Source organism: Sander vitreus, chromosome 14, assembly GCF_031162955.1.
Source record: "Sander vitreus isolate 19-12246 chromosome 14, sanVit1, whole genome shotgun sequence".
Lineage (NCBI taxonomy): Eukaryota > Metazoa > Chordata > Actinopteri > Perciformes > Percidae > Sander > Sander vitreus.
The window spans coordinates 30,746,366-30,761,391 of NC_135868.1; the positions used below are offsets into that span (position 1 = coordinate 30,746,366).

Genomic DNA, 15,026 nt, shown 5'->3' on the forward strand with positions numbered 1-15,026 from the left:
AAAAAAAACACAAGAATCCACTACAGGCTACAGTTTTTTGGATTATTAAGTACTATACATTGAATTCTACCACTACAACAACCAATACGAATACTATGCTGCTACTACTACTAATTAAAAAACGATGAATAATAGCCTAAAATGTGTTGTTGTTATTATTATTATTGTCATTTTCAATATTAGTGTTATTAACTATCGGTCTACACTTTGCCAAAGTTACAGCTTTTAAAATCACAAAGGCGCTCAGGCATGAAATAGACGCTTCTCTTTACGTTAGCGGGGTCCTTTGACGTTGCGTTCAGAGCCGTGTGTTTAATTTGGGAAAATTAAGCTAGTTAGCTAACGAGTCAACCTGCGCTAATATTCTAAACGGGAGTTTCATTTAAAATAGAACTCCCCAGATTGTAGAACACTTTAGTAGGATTTTAATCAAAAGCGAGACCTCCCCTAAACGTGGACAACGACCTCCCCGGGGGATATTAGCTATTTAGCACTGTTATAATATCGTCCCGGATTAGCTAACGTTAGCTGGCTGGCTAACAAGCTAAAAACACCAACTAGGCACCGGAGCTGTCTGTAACCCAGGTGCTGTTTTATTATTTCGCCACGTTTTAACGATGGTGTTTAAAGGTTACTAGTTTAGTTCCTCTTCCCCCCATTTCCCATATTAAAGATAATCCCTGATGTAGCCTAGTTACTAAACATTAGCTGCCTAACGCTTAAATTACTCTAACTTTATTATTATTTCAGACATTCGGAAATATGGCCGAGTCGAGCGGCATGATTGAAGTCACTGTGAAGACTCTGGACTCCCAGAGCAGGAGCTACAGAGTCAGAGGCGAGGTAATGCTCTTAGCCTTTAAATACTTCTTTACTTAGACTCCTCTTTTCCCCTTCTGTTTCAATGATAGGTGTTGTGTGTGTGTGTGTGTGTGTGTGTGTGTGTGTGTGTGTGTGTGTGTGTGTTTTTTCCCTATAGCTAACAGTGAAGCAATTGAAGGAGCACATAGCGTCATCAGTGGAGATCCCAGTAGACAAACAGAGGCTCATCTACCAGGGCAGGGTGCTGCAGGACCACACAACGCTGACTGAATACAGTGAGTACATGTAACCTGCTAACCTACAGCACACACACACAGCTTGTTCACCTGTCACCTGATGTTATTTCCTTACATGCAATGTAGCATTTACAGGGATTTTATTTAGTCCGGCGCATTGCTCATAACACTAACATAAGCTGATAGGGGGTAACGTCATAAATCAGGAACCTTTGACTCTCTCCATCAGTCTCACTTCACCCTCTGACTCAGCCAAGCCACCACCACCCCCACCCAGCCAGACGGCCAATGAAAACTCAAAGCTGAATTATGACATGACACTAACCAGACTGTTGTCTCATTCAGTGACTCACGGCGGTGTGTCGCTGCAGATCATGGCAGTGCGCAGAATGAATATTTGGTGTTATTTTTGGAATAAAAAAAAATTCTGGCCTGGTGGGGGTCCCTGTTGGCCTGGCGGCCTGCCAGGCTTGTGCAATTACAGGGAAAACACTATGAGATGGACAGACTTTTGACAGGGTGGGAAACAAACACCTTTTTAGTTAAATCCAATATATGTCAAAATCTGCCCCCCTAACTGTTAAAGAAAAACTCAGGAGCGGCTTGACTTCTGGATACATGAAAGTCCAGAAGACTTTGATGACTTACACACAAGCATTTAATAGACTCGATCGAAGAGAATTTAGGCAGACAGTACAGTTTAACCACGATGTGTTATCGTGTAGTGCCATCCCAACTCTGAAGTTCCTCTCTCCCTGTCGGTGTATTTAAACTCATGCTGGAAGCGTTAAGTTTATCTGAACCTTCAATATAAACAAAGATATTGCAGGCGCCGTAAACACACATGCTTACCTAAAACCTTGTTGAGTCTCTGGGAAGTATGCCAAAGTGTGTGCGTATGAATGTGAGTGTGTGTGTTATGTGTTCACTTCCCCCCTGACCTTGGTGGGATCGGAGTGCTCGAGGCAGCACAGTCTTATCATACAGCTGTTACATCTCCCATCATCTATGGAGACAGAGAGCTGAAGTACTGCTCTGCCTGGAAAGGTTCTGAGGTTATGTTGGACACTGACCTGAATGAGACCTGGCTACCACTGCATTGGCTTTGCAACTATAACAACTATAAAGCAAGGGACCTCTGTGTTTCTGTGTGTCCTTTGCCTATCTTGAGAACTGTTTAATTGATCTACTTCATACTTGGCGCCGGGTGTGTTGCTAATGGCCTTAAGGAATGTGTATGGTCAAATTCGGTGCAATTTGTAAACACTTTGAAAAAGTCAAGCAACCAGTGCTCTTTGCAGCAGCGGGGGCAGGGCTCTGCGGACTGACCCAGCTCACCTTGCTGTCTTCTGCAGTTTGAGCCTGACTTCTCTGGTGCTTTGCTGCATGTCAGTGGGCGGTCAAACAAACTGTGGGTTCCAGGATTTAGCTAGTGTTAACCAGAAGGATGGAATCAACCAATGGAGTTGAAGGAAAGATTAAAGCAGGTCATGAACTGCTCGCTGGCTGCACAGTCCCACTCTGAGCGGGTGTCTGTATCAGCAGAACTCTGTAAAAAAAACAAAAAAAACAAAAAAAAAACAAGGAAAATACCGATGTTCCGATAAAATTTAGATTCCCCATCTTTTCTGAATCTGTCCAAGCATCTCCTATAATTCATCAAACACATAATTTACCAAAGAGCACTAGTTAAAGTATTATTTTAGTTCTCTCCAGCCATTCACTTCTCTTCTCACCAGACACACCACCCTGTTTCTCATTAACATCAAATAGACAAAGAAAATGCAGTCGGATGAGAGTGACATTCTCTTCTCAAACATGGACTGTATTTGTATAGCGCCTTTCTAGTCTTAATGACTACTCAAAGTGCTTTTACATAGTACAGGAACCATTCACCATACACACACACAATAGGTGCTTTCCGACCGGATAGTACTTGTACTTTTTAGAGGAAAAGTACACTTCTAAGCAGTTCTAAGAACTACTCTCCCCCAAAATCTTTTTTTCCCGTTTGCATTCCCACTGGCCCAGTGGCCATAGGGACTGGTAGGAGGGGTAAAGGAGGGACGCAAGCATGGCAACGGTCTTTATAGCATCGTCACTAGACCTTAGCGCCACATACAACAACAAAGCAGCATGGAGGAGGCCGGACATGGCCAGCAGTGTCTGCACCTCCGCATCAGTCCACTTTTTTTCCACAGACGGGCTTTATTATACTCGGAACAGACCCCGCCTCTGCCTGCTGCTGTGTGTGTGTGTGTGGTTTAACTCTGAAAAGACAGTTAACCACAGGTTCCCGTTAATTTTAAGATGGACATGTGTTGTGATATTTAAACAAATGAACTGTCAACGGCAAAATAAAAGCCTCTTATTTACGAGAGCGGTCTGAGAGACCTCCAGCTACAGCGAGGTGTCTGAGCATGACTGGCCGAGCGACGAGCTAGAAGCCGGGGCAGGCGCCTGCTGGCTGTCGCCTCACTTCATGGAGCTTCTCAACTCCGAAAACTTTGAAGCAAATTGTCAATTCGGCATCAATTTTCGCCAGACTGCCTATATTCAAAATCTAAACGGTTAATTTCTCGCCCAAACGTTGTCAGAAGTGAATTTAATGATGAATAAGATGGTGAAAATTGTTAAAAATGTCCCGTTGTTGGTTGTTGCTTTGCCTGCAAGTTTCCAAGTTGGCAGTGGGCGGGACTTATAAGTTCGACCAATCAAGTCCACCTAGGAAAAGGGAAAAGACCCTGCTCTGAAGTAGGAGAAAAGTACGCTAAAAAAGTACGCTACTGCGGCCAGAGGAACTTAAAAATCCCCACATTTTTCCTGTCGGAACACGACAAAAAAAGTGTTCTAGGAACGTTTAGTTCTTAGAACTGCAGAAACCCCTCCGGTCGGAAAGCCCCTATTCATACATTGGTAGCCAAGGCTGCCATACAAGGTGCCACCTGCTCATCAGATAAACATTCACACACATTCACGCACCGATGGTGCAGCATCGGGAGAAATTGGGGGTTGCCCAAGGACACTTCGACATGGGACTGCAGGGCCAGGGATGAACCTTCCGATTGGTAGGCGACCGCTCTACACCTGAGCCACAGCCGCATACAGCTCTCCCTACAGTTTAGGGACGATCACACCGAGACCCTCGCTGGTACCATTGTTTTCCTGTGGTACACAAGCCTGCATGCGCTACTCTCTTTCTGCCCGCATCACCTTTTTCTAGCGGTTTTTAGACGTCAAGTTGGCCCGGGAAGCCAATTAAATCAAGCAAAAGGCAGGCTTTATTATTAATCGATCATGTCACATGAAATCGTACGGGGTACAGTTCCAATGAAATGTAACCCCATCCACTCCTTCACTTTGTGCATGATTTGTCATAGAATGTGTTTGGGGGGGGAGGCTGTTACCTGGGTGGTTTGGATCTTTAATGATTCTCTGAGCCTTTTTCTTGCAGCGCCTGGTGTAAATATCCTTTAGGCAGGGTAGGGCACCCCCTACTGTAAGTTCAGCCAATCGAACCCCTCTCTGCAGGGCCTTGCAGTCCTGTTCAGTGCTGTTTCTGTACCAGTGATGTTCCCCGTCAGGATGCTCTCGATGATGCAGGAGGAGAAATTCCTCAGTATTTCGGTGGTAGGGCAGTCGTCTACCAATCGGAAGGTCGATGCTTGAAGCTGTCGACGTGTCCTTGGGCAACACACTAAACCCTGATTTGCTCCCGATGCTGTGCCATCGGTGTGTGACTGTAGTGTGTAAGAAGCACTTTCACATGTCATGTCAGAAATAATGACATGGTACAATTATAAGTTACCAGAGCCCAGTAATGCTCTTCTTGTCCAACCAACACTGACAAATGCAGAAGACAGTTTATTAAATATATGAAATGGGAAATATCTAAATCCAATGAGAATGGCGAGAAGTTAAAATAAAAACAGTTCTACAGTATGTTATGTAGTCCATTCCGTTGTTTCTTCATCAGATGTGGATGGGAAGGTAATCCACCTGGTGGAGCGTGCCCCACCTCAAGGTGGTGGGGGTGCAGGTGTTTCCACCGGGGAGGCAGAGGACAGAAGCAGCAGCAGCAGCCATGCCTCGACCTCCTCCCAGGGTGCACCACATGACCGCAACAGCTACGTGATGCTGGGGACCTTCAACCTTCCCGTCAACGTCATGGACCCTCAGCAGATACAGGTGGGGATGACCCTGCTTCATGCCAACCGAAGCTTGACTCTTATTTTTCTGAAGGGAGGAATGAGTTCATGCTCGGTGACAGCTGGAATCTGTTTTGTAGATGTCTGTTCAGCAGATGATGGCTGGAGTCGGTGATGCTGGAAGGAATGCCAGAGTCAGCACCAGCCCCGGGGTAAAGGCTCATTATTTCATCAATCTTTTTAACCCTTCAGTCTAGGGCTGAACAATTAATGGCAACTTTATAGAAATCGCAAAATATGGCGAAAAAGGCCAAATCTGTGTCAAACCATTCTGAATGAAGTATTGAGGTGCTGCAGAGACGTCCCGGCTGACAAGTCCTATCCTACAGACTACAGAAAACATCTTCGTTTGGTACAGAGCCTCGCAAAAATCTTTTTATTTTTTTTTATTTTAATATTTTTCAATGGAAATGAGAATAACGATTCAAAAATCATTCTCTCCAATATCCTGAATCATATCGCAATATCAGAAAAAAATTATCGCAACTAGATATTTTCCTCATATCGGGCAGCCCTACTTCAGTCTCCCTCTTCCTGTAAAGCTGTCTGATATCTGTATGTGTAGAGCAACGGGTCGGTGGACATGCAGATCAACGTGGAGCAGTCGGTGCAGAGTGAGCCCAGGATGAGGCTACAGCTGGCGGAGAACCTGCTCAGAGACGCTCGCTCTCTGATCCACAGGCTGGAGGTACAGTGCACATGCTGCTTTTGGTGATAGCATTGTAACTACATATCTTAGCTAGGCAAGTTGTAGATCATTTACAGAATAATTAAGGCTATTTAAAAATGAGGTCATCATTAAATACATTTTCATGGGTTTTGTTAAGTGCCGTCCACACCAAGAACGATGTGAGCATCCACACTGATGAACGATCGCATTCTGTAAACGGCAGCGCCAAGCATGGGCTGCACGCACCAGCTGATAATACATAATACTCTAATCCAGTCAGCAGACGTTGCCATGTCAGATCACATATTTGTGAATTTGGGTTGATCCTTTCTGATTCTTCTGGCCTCTTTCTTGCAACCTTTCTTGGTTTCTGTGACATGAGAAATACTTTCAAAATACTAATGATACTAACAGCAAAAATACATGGGCCGTGCTACTGTCATTTTATAATAATAATAATAATAATAATAGCAAGCAGCGATGAACAGACCCTCGCACCTCCCCGTATGTCAGGGGCACTGGCGTGCATTTCCGGAGAGTGCGAGGTGCTGGGCAAGATGTACTGCAAAGTTTGGATCACTTCCTGTGTCCACTATGTGGCAATAGACAACACGCACTAAACATGCATTTATTTGCTCAATATAAAGTGTAGAACACACATTGTTATGACAGACATGATTTCTTTTTAATATTTATTGCCATTTAATATTGAAGAAATATCACTACCATGGTGCTGATTCCTCCAGTAAATGTTTCGTGATTGTGCCTTCCAATTTGGCTAAGTGATGGAGTGATGTTGGATGCAAAAAGTAAGCTGAGGCTTACACCGAGTCTTCTCCAAACCTAGATGGGAACAAAGAACACTATAGCGGTGCATGTTTCCACAGGAGCTTACTGCTGCGTCAGATGGATGCTTTCAGTGCCCACTTTTACATCACTTCAATGAGGACAACCACAGTACTGAGTGTTCATGTGTGTTTGTATGTATTGTGATGTGTTCATGTGTTGTAGGGAGTGTCCAGTGACGGCAGTCCCCACTCGCAGCCAGAGGTGCCTCAGTCCTCTTCCTCCCCACTGCCATCTTCCTCCTCTGCTAGAGGGGTGGTAGCATCAGAGCTCATGGACACCAGCTCTCCCCCTGCGCCATCATCCTCCACCTCCACCCAGACCGAGGGGCCCGCCAACACTGGGCCCAAGTAAGTCAGAGTTTTTAAGCAGAGGTAAAGTGTGATTCTTCAGTGACTCCAACACAATCCATAGGCTGTAAAAATAATGGATGTAGCATCGATAACGTCACCCACTGGTCTGTGGATTGCCGTTTTGGGCCTCAGGCATCATTTTTTTTATTTTTTTTATTTTTTTTTACTGGACGTGACAATTTCAAAGACAGGATGGCCAAGCCAGTGGGTTTTTTTGACAGAAAAGGGGGGGAAAGAGGGGGAAGACATGCAGCAAATGGCCGCAGGTTGGACTCGAACCCTGAGCCGCTGCTTCGAGGACTGAGCCTCTCCATATGGGTGCACGCTCTACCAGGTGAGCTACCCAGGGGCTTCCAAGCCAGTGTTTTTTTATGGTTGCAATGGAGCTGCGCTAAGTTAAATGCTAAAGAGGGAAAGTTGCTGATTTTCAACCCTTCTGAAGCGAGTCACCTAGTGGAGATTTACTGGAGCATAAATGCAGACCTCCGGGGACTGGAGACATTTATCTGCATGGACGGCAGAACAGAAAATTGGCAAACTTTCCCTTAAGTTATCAGCTAACACTAGCCGTAGCTAGCTAGCTTGGTTAGCAGAACACTGAACATAAAGACATTTTTTTGGGTGACCAAAATGTTCCAGTTAACTTTGCTGAAGTGAAAACACACAGTGAGAGGGTCAAAGTTTGAGATGAAAACACGACAACAGCCAAAAACAAGTTGAGGTCTATTTTAATGTCCCCAGTGTTAGCATGGTTAGCATAGCTACGCCTCTGTTCTGATTGACAGGTCCTAACATGCTTTTGGGGGAATCACTGGAATAGTTGGGTCTTTGTAAATTATAGAGTGTGGTCTAGACCTACTCTATCTGTAAAGTGTCTCGAGATAACTCTGGTTATGAATTGATACTATAAATAAAATTGAATTGAAATTGAATTAAAGCATCCCCTGCTTTATCGTCTATTTTAGAATAAATGGGACCATCATTTACTAAATGAACATCATGCTGTACTGAAGAAGACTTGAAACTAGAGATTGAGACCATTATGAAAATGGTTACTGAGGTAATAAATCAAGAGAGAAGTGGGCTCATTTTCTCATAGACTTCTACAGAAACAGACTTCTTGTTGGAGCCAGTGGAGTCTCCCCCTGCTGGAAATCAGATAGAATGGAGCTTTAAGGAGCTTCAGCATTGGCTTCACTTCTCAGGCCCAGAAGCTTCGTCCAGTATTTTTACAGTCTATGACACTAAATACCCACAGTCCCTCAAGCGCCGAATCAGCCAATAGCTCGCCTCAAGGGAGGTGTGTCGTGGTTCCATCATATCAGTCATGGCCGCTTCATGCACCACCCATCATTCATTGTGTCCAACTTTGCATGCTCTATATACTGAAACCTACAAAAGGAAAGCTCTCCCCTCATGTATACTTTAATGATCTCAATGATGCTACTTGGAATGAATCATAAACACCTTAGATTCATTTTAGATGGACATAGTAATTATTGTAGGTGAGATTTTTGATGATGATGAGCTTGGTGGTCATCTTAAAAATATTAATATTAAAACATTTTACTGGCAAGTTTATATGTGTAGAATAAGATTAATTTGTCATGTCGGTCTTTAGTTATTCAACTTTACTGGATTAAAAAACATAATTTGCTTACCAACAGCATGTTCCAAAATACTGCAGGCTAAAACAGTGTGCAGGGTTTTCTCCTTTTCCACCCAAATCTCTTTATAACATTCAGACCATCAGGTTGCAGTGGATCCAGACATCATTACATCACCTGTCTAATCATTGGTATGGCCGATCACCGTTTCCTTGAAACAACCCAGTGTTGATCAGCAGGGCCTTTGTAGTGCTGACTCGTCCTGTCCTGTGTTTGTCCCCAGTCATCCGAGTCCAGCAGAGTTTGTGGAGGTTCTCTCTGGAGTCAGGAGGGTGGAGGAGAGGTTACGACCCTTCATAGAGAGGTCCCACTCAATTCTCGTAGCAGCCACCTCAGCAGACTACAACAACAATGTAAGGAGGAAGTGCAACTACATGAGGCAGAAAACGGCAACAAAAAAAGAATCCCATCACGACCTCTCAGAAATGTAACTTGTTTGCTGATGCTCATGCTGGCAAACATTAATGCGATTCATCAGGAAAACCTTTATCACTCTGATCTGTATATGCAAATGATTATAAGCCATGAGCCAATTTCATACTACATTCTAACTGTATACAGTAATTCAATTCAATTTTATAGTATCAAATCATAACAAGAGTTATCTCAGGACACTTTACACATAGAATAGTTCTAGACCACACTCTATAATTTACAAAGACCCAACAATTCTAGTAATTCCCCCAAGAGCAAGCATTTAGTGCGACAGTGGTGAGGAAGAACTCCCTTTTATGTGCTATATACTAATTTTTACAGTATACTGTTTTTGCAGTTCCAAGAAATCAACATACTGTGAGAAGCTTCTTCATTTCCTTTTTGCATTGCCTTATGGGAGAATAGTGTTCACCAACATCACACTCAAAACATTTTTTTTGGAGTCTGTTTTGAGTATACTTGATTTTGTCACATCTCTAGGAATAAATTACATACAGTACGATACGCCTATTTGATCGCTTCTCGCTGGTCCCAGAAATCGTTCCGGTTTGCCATCCTGAAGAGTTTCCTTACTGGGAGGAAATGGGGGCTCTTATTGTGAAATAAACAGGTAGTCGTTTTGTCGTTGTGGAAGTGAAGCGTGGAGTGAACATGGCCATTGCCAATAAAGGAGCTGTTGTCTTCCTGCCGTTTAACGTTGGTCTGCGTTGAATCTACGCTGACTCTGCCCTCTGAATAACGTATCCCGTGGATGTATTAAGCGCGCCCCTGGTAACAACATCATCAAAAGATCTGACCAGTCAGTGTGTTTCGGCTGTAGCGCGTGTGTCACGTACGGTCACGTGAGTATCAGAAGTGTTGAGGGGGTTGAGGCTGTACAAAGTACATTTTGTAACTTAATCACTAGTGTAAAACATTTTTTCTTAATAAGAATTTGTATTGTCTTATTTATTCTATTTATTTCATTTATACTGTTGAGCAAAGCAAAAATGTCTATTTTGAAAATATATTTTTTATTTAGTTAGTTATTTAAAAAGAAAGTATTGTACTTTTTTTATGTATTTCTTCTTATGCTCATATACCTTTTGTATGTTTAAGTTGAGAAATGCATATTTCAAAATGTTAGTATTTTGTGCATTTTCCTCGATAATCAAGCAAGTAGACTCATAGTACCATTATATCTAGTTCTTGAGGCGAGCTAGTTGACATTCAAGAGAAAAAGAAGAAGAATTGGAGCCGCCAATCAGAATCCAAACAATCAAAATCCAACTTTTGAAAAAACGCATCAAAAGATGTCCAACACTCTAAACCTTAACATTTAAAACTTTAGACACATGTAACTTTACCTTTCCCTAGAACTTGCCCAGATTTGTTCCTACACCATGATCTTCTCTCTCCGGATCTATTTCACAACAAGCTGGTCCCAGGCCAGTGCAACCACCCTGAAGACCCTTTACTCCATCTATGCGTAATCTCCAACATTTAGGACAAGTGGACAGTTTGTAAAATGTCTCGCAGCTTGACACCACCCACTTTAAAGTATTTCACTAAGCTATGCACTGAGAACAGTAGCAGAATTACAAGGACCTCGGCTAGGAGTCATTCATTTAAGATTCACAAAATGTTGTCAGCCTTCTCCACAGGTTCAGTTGGTAACTTAAAAACTAAATAAGTTTTTGTTTTTGCTGAGGCTGTCATATTGACACTGTGTTAGAGACCCCTTGGCTCTGATTGGTTGTTAATCTTCGGGCACAAACTTGCAAATGCCATTAGGAGCACCAGGGGGAGGCAGAGGAACATGATTGTCCCACGCATTACAGTATCTGTGTCGTGCTACTGTCAGGGCATAATGACAGTTTCAGCAAATCTGACTAAAAGTTATTTTTATAAAACTTTTTTTAAAGCCACAAAAAATTGGAACTCCCTCCCATTTCATATCAAAACATCCACAGATTTTTATTCTTTTGCCATGGTGTTAAAAAAGTAGTTAGAGGAGAATCAAGAATGCATTCATTCATTTTAATGGTATGAACTGTTACTAACTAATCAAACTGTTCTGTAAAGACCATGCATCCTGTGACTACGTACATAGTGAAGAGTATTTTATAATGCTTGTTGTATATCATGTAAAGACAGTTTGTTTTATTGTTTACCTGCCCAGGGACTGAAAATGAGCGTTTAGCTATATCTGTATAATACATTAGATTTTGAAAAAGGGGAAAAGTATTGAAATTTATAGTTATTGTACGTGGTCCCTAACAAACTTTAGATAAATGAACACTTTTGATTTGAATGCCTCCATAACCTTTTCTCTAATGTCTCCCTTAAGGACAAACATTACATTTTAAAAGCCAGTACTGATAAGGCCTTAAGAATAGATAAAGTCTGTTCTTTTTTCTGTCATATGTTCTGTTTCAAGTAAAACAGGTGCTAACAAAGCAGGGTCTTTTCTCATTATAATAACATAATAACAAAGCTGTTCTTTCACAGACCCAGGAAAGAGAGGAGGATCAGCGCATTCTCAACCTGGTCGCAGATGCTCTGCGTATCCTTGGCAACAGCTTAGTTGTCCTCGGTGAGCTGCGCTGTAACCTGTCAACCTCTCCTCCACGTCACCTGTCTGTGACTCGTCTGATGGCCCACTACAACCAGCCAGTCCTGCTCCAGGCCGCTCTGCCACACATGCCCATTCCAGTAGGTTCACACCACTCTGATCTTCTGGCTGGAATAACTCAGCATTTCTGTCAGCGTTTTGTTAGGAGATACAGTGATACCAGAATAACCCATTTAGCTTAGCTCAGAGAGAAAGTCAGTGTGTTGTTATTGGTTATTTATTAAGGCTAATCTAATATAATAGATCTTTTTTATGCTCCGCTCATTGTGAATAAGTTGTGGATGTTGCTTGGGTTTTCACCCAGGCTGATATTTAACTAGGCATCAGCCCAAACAATGCTGTTAGTGTTACCTTCTATACTGTAGCGTTTATGGCTTCATTGTATAGATATTCAGTTTATTATAGGATCCCCATTAGCTGTGATATATATATATATATATATATATATATATATATATATATATATATATATATATATATATATATATATATATATATATATATATATATATACACGTTGAAAACCATTTTGGTATTGCATTTTATGTAAACATGTTTAATTGTGCTGTAAAGTTTTAATTTTTTAACATGGTGTCTAAGGGGATTGACTCGAGGAACTGCAGTTCAGCCGCAGAGCTGCTGCTTCAATAACACACGACAAACATTATTGTTATCATCTTACTGATGTATTACTAATTACTTAAAGCGTAACTCTCGCCAAAATGCAACCTATGGTCTTTTTGTGAATGTACAGGAGTCAAACTTTAGTTTAAAAGCATATTTAGGACGGAATCGCTACTTTTAAGATGTACCGTATTCTGGTTTTTGGGTCAAATGGCCTTTTGAATGGGAGTGCTAGGGACACTTTGATGCTAGCCTCAAAATATCTATTTTTAAACCACTAAGAAGGCTCGACACAACATGAGACTTTGCTCCAAGTATCACCAGGGGCTCTCCACAACTCAACAACTCACGTTAGCAGTTGTTTACGCTATCCGCCATTTTCCCAGTCCAAAATAGGCGATCTCCGAATGCGAATGAACGGTCTCCATAGGAGGAAATGTCATTCTTATATGAGGCTCCTTTTTCAACTACAAGGTCAATATTGTGTTTCACTAACGACAAAACAAGGAATTATCCGTGCTTTCATATGGAACTAAGCTTTAGGAGTGTTCCATCTTTACTCTCCTCCCTCGACTATTTCTGACTGGCTCGATAGACGGAGACCGGAAGAACAAGAGCTACAGTGAGTTGCTCAAAACCTTTTTTAGTAAACTGTGGGTACACAACCAATGTTGTCAGTGCTGTGGTTAAGGTGTAGAGCCCCTGGTGATACTTGGAGCAAAGTCTCATGTTGTGTCGAGCCTTCTTAGTGGTTTAAAAATAGATATTTTGAGGCTAGCATCAAAGTGTCCCTAGCACTCCCATTCAAAAGGCCATTTGACCCAAAAACCAGAATACGGTACATCTTAAAAGTGGTGATTCTGTCCTAAATATGCTTTTAAACTAAAGTTTGACTCCTGTATATTCACAAAAAGACCATAGGTTGCATTTTGGCGAGAGTTACGCTTTAAATAAAAACACTTTACCTTACACAAGCTAGCATTAGCTTAATTCAGTATCAGGACTTCACTTAACTTTATCTTGAAAAAAAGATTACGTTACCTCGTGTGATTTTACATTCCACATGTTCGTATAACGGCAAAATAATCTAAAACACCTTTTTCATCTGTAAATTTTCAATTTTATTTATAGTATCAAATCATAACAAGAGTTATCTCAAGACACTTTACAGATCTCACTCTATAATTTACAAAGACCCAACAATTTTAATTCCCCCAAGATCAAGCATTTAGTGCAACAGTGGTGAGGAAAAACTCCCTTTTAGGAAGAAACCTGGGACAGACCCAGGCTCCTGTTGGGCGTCCGTCTGCCGATGCCGGTTGGGGGTGTGATAAACGGTGGCAAATATAGTAACAATAAAGATGGAACTATGACTAGAAATAATAGTTGTAGTAGTTCAGGGCGTTGTAGGGCGTAGCAGGGCATAGAAGGGTGTAGCAGGGCAGGACCATGGCGGCAGCTGCAACCATGATTTATGTGCCACCCTGATCCAAGGAAAACTGCGCGTCAGTGAACATCCAAAAGTCGCACGTAAGTCTTTATCGTCACAACGGGTCTTAAAGGGGCAGGGGTTAGACGGAGCCACGAGGAGATGCTACTTTCAAACCTGTCTAGCTGTTCAACATTACCAACCCTGCCTTTAACATTATGATGTCTGTTGTTTACATGAGTTGGTACTGGACCTTGGCGTGAATACATCTTTGTCTTCCAGATAAACTTAGGGACAACAGTGACCATGACTTCTAATGGGAGACAGGCAGCAGAAGGACATGAGCCGTCAGATCAGCAGGCTACAGGCCAGGCTCCTCCTCTTCAGTCACATGGGACCACTCATCACCAAGGACAGGGAGGACCCCGAGTCATCCGGATCACCCACCAGACCATGGAGCCTGTTGTCATGATGCAGATGAACATTGATGGTGTGTGTGCTGCCATGGAAAATATTCAGTAACCTCTGATCCAGCAGCTCATTTTAAACCGTGAGGTCAAGTTTAAAGAAAAAAATGGTCTCACTGCTGTAAAATGGCTACTATGGGGACTAACATCATCACACATAATTTTTTTTTAAAATTTATTTATGAAATTTATTGCAACCGCAGGAGGCTTAGCTTTCCTAGTCAGACCTAATTTTGGCAAATCAAAAGTGTTTAGGGACCTCAGTATGCAGAAATATTTAAATACACCATTGTAGAATAGGCAAAAGTAACACATTTGTACTGCATGAGAAAACTGCATGGTTTTTGCCACAAACTGCATGGGAGTAACAATAAGTGGGCTTGTCTGTAAAGGGAAGACTCGAAGGTACCCATAGAGCCAGTTTTTATTCAGATGCCACAGCCTTTTAAAGACAGTAATGTTGGCAGATAGGGGGGCCAAGCTTAATATTACGGGAGCACTGCCCCCCTCAAGAACTGCCACTGACTCATGAATTTCTTCTCTTGTTGTGTTGAACAGGTGAGGCAGCTGCTGGGTCTCAGGTGCCAGGACAGCCAAACAACACAGGGACCGGACAGCCTGGTGAGTCCTGCTCTGTGAGCCCGTAGTTTGTTGC

General features: G+C 42.4%; 1 protein-coding gene across 1 annotated transcript in view; it reads left to right on the top strand.

Moving 5' to 3' along the window:
• The first annotated feature begins 266 nt into the window (after nucleotides 1-266).
• bag6l (BCL2 associated athanogene 6, like) overlaps nucleotides 267-15,026 on the top strand; it is a 29,719-nt gene continuing 14,959 nt past the window's right edge. The window contains exons 1-11 of the mRNA XM_078267068.1: nucleotides 267-585; nucleotides 751-843; nucleotides 980-1,097; nucleotides 5,035-5,246; nucleotides 5,347-5,418; nucleotides 5,832-5,954; nucleotides 6,948-7,132; nucleotides 9,026-9,155; nucleotides 11,728-11,931; nucleotides 14,187-14,394; nucleotides 14,930-14,992. Of these exons, the coding sequence (XP_078123194.1) occupies nucleotides 763-843; nucleotides 980-1,097; nucleotides 5,035-5,246; nucleotides 5,347-5,418; nucleotides 5,832-5,954; nucleotides 6,948-7,132; nucleotides 9,026-9,155; nucleotides 11,728-11,931; nucleotides 14,187-14,394; nucleotides 14,930-14,992 (1,396 nt within the window). The 5' untranslated portion in view covers nucleotides 267-585; nucleotides 751-762. The remainder of the gene's footprint in view (nucleotides 586-750; nucleotides 844-979; nucleotides 1,098-5,034; nucleotides 5,247-5,346; nucleotides 5,419-5,831; nucleotides 5,955-6,947; nucleotides 7,133-9,025; nucleotides 9,156-11,727; nucleotides 11,932-14,186; nucleotides 14,395-14,929; nucleotides 14,993-15,026) is intronic.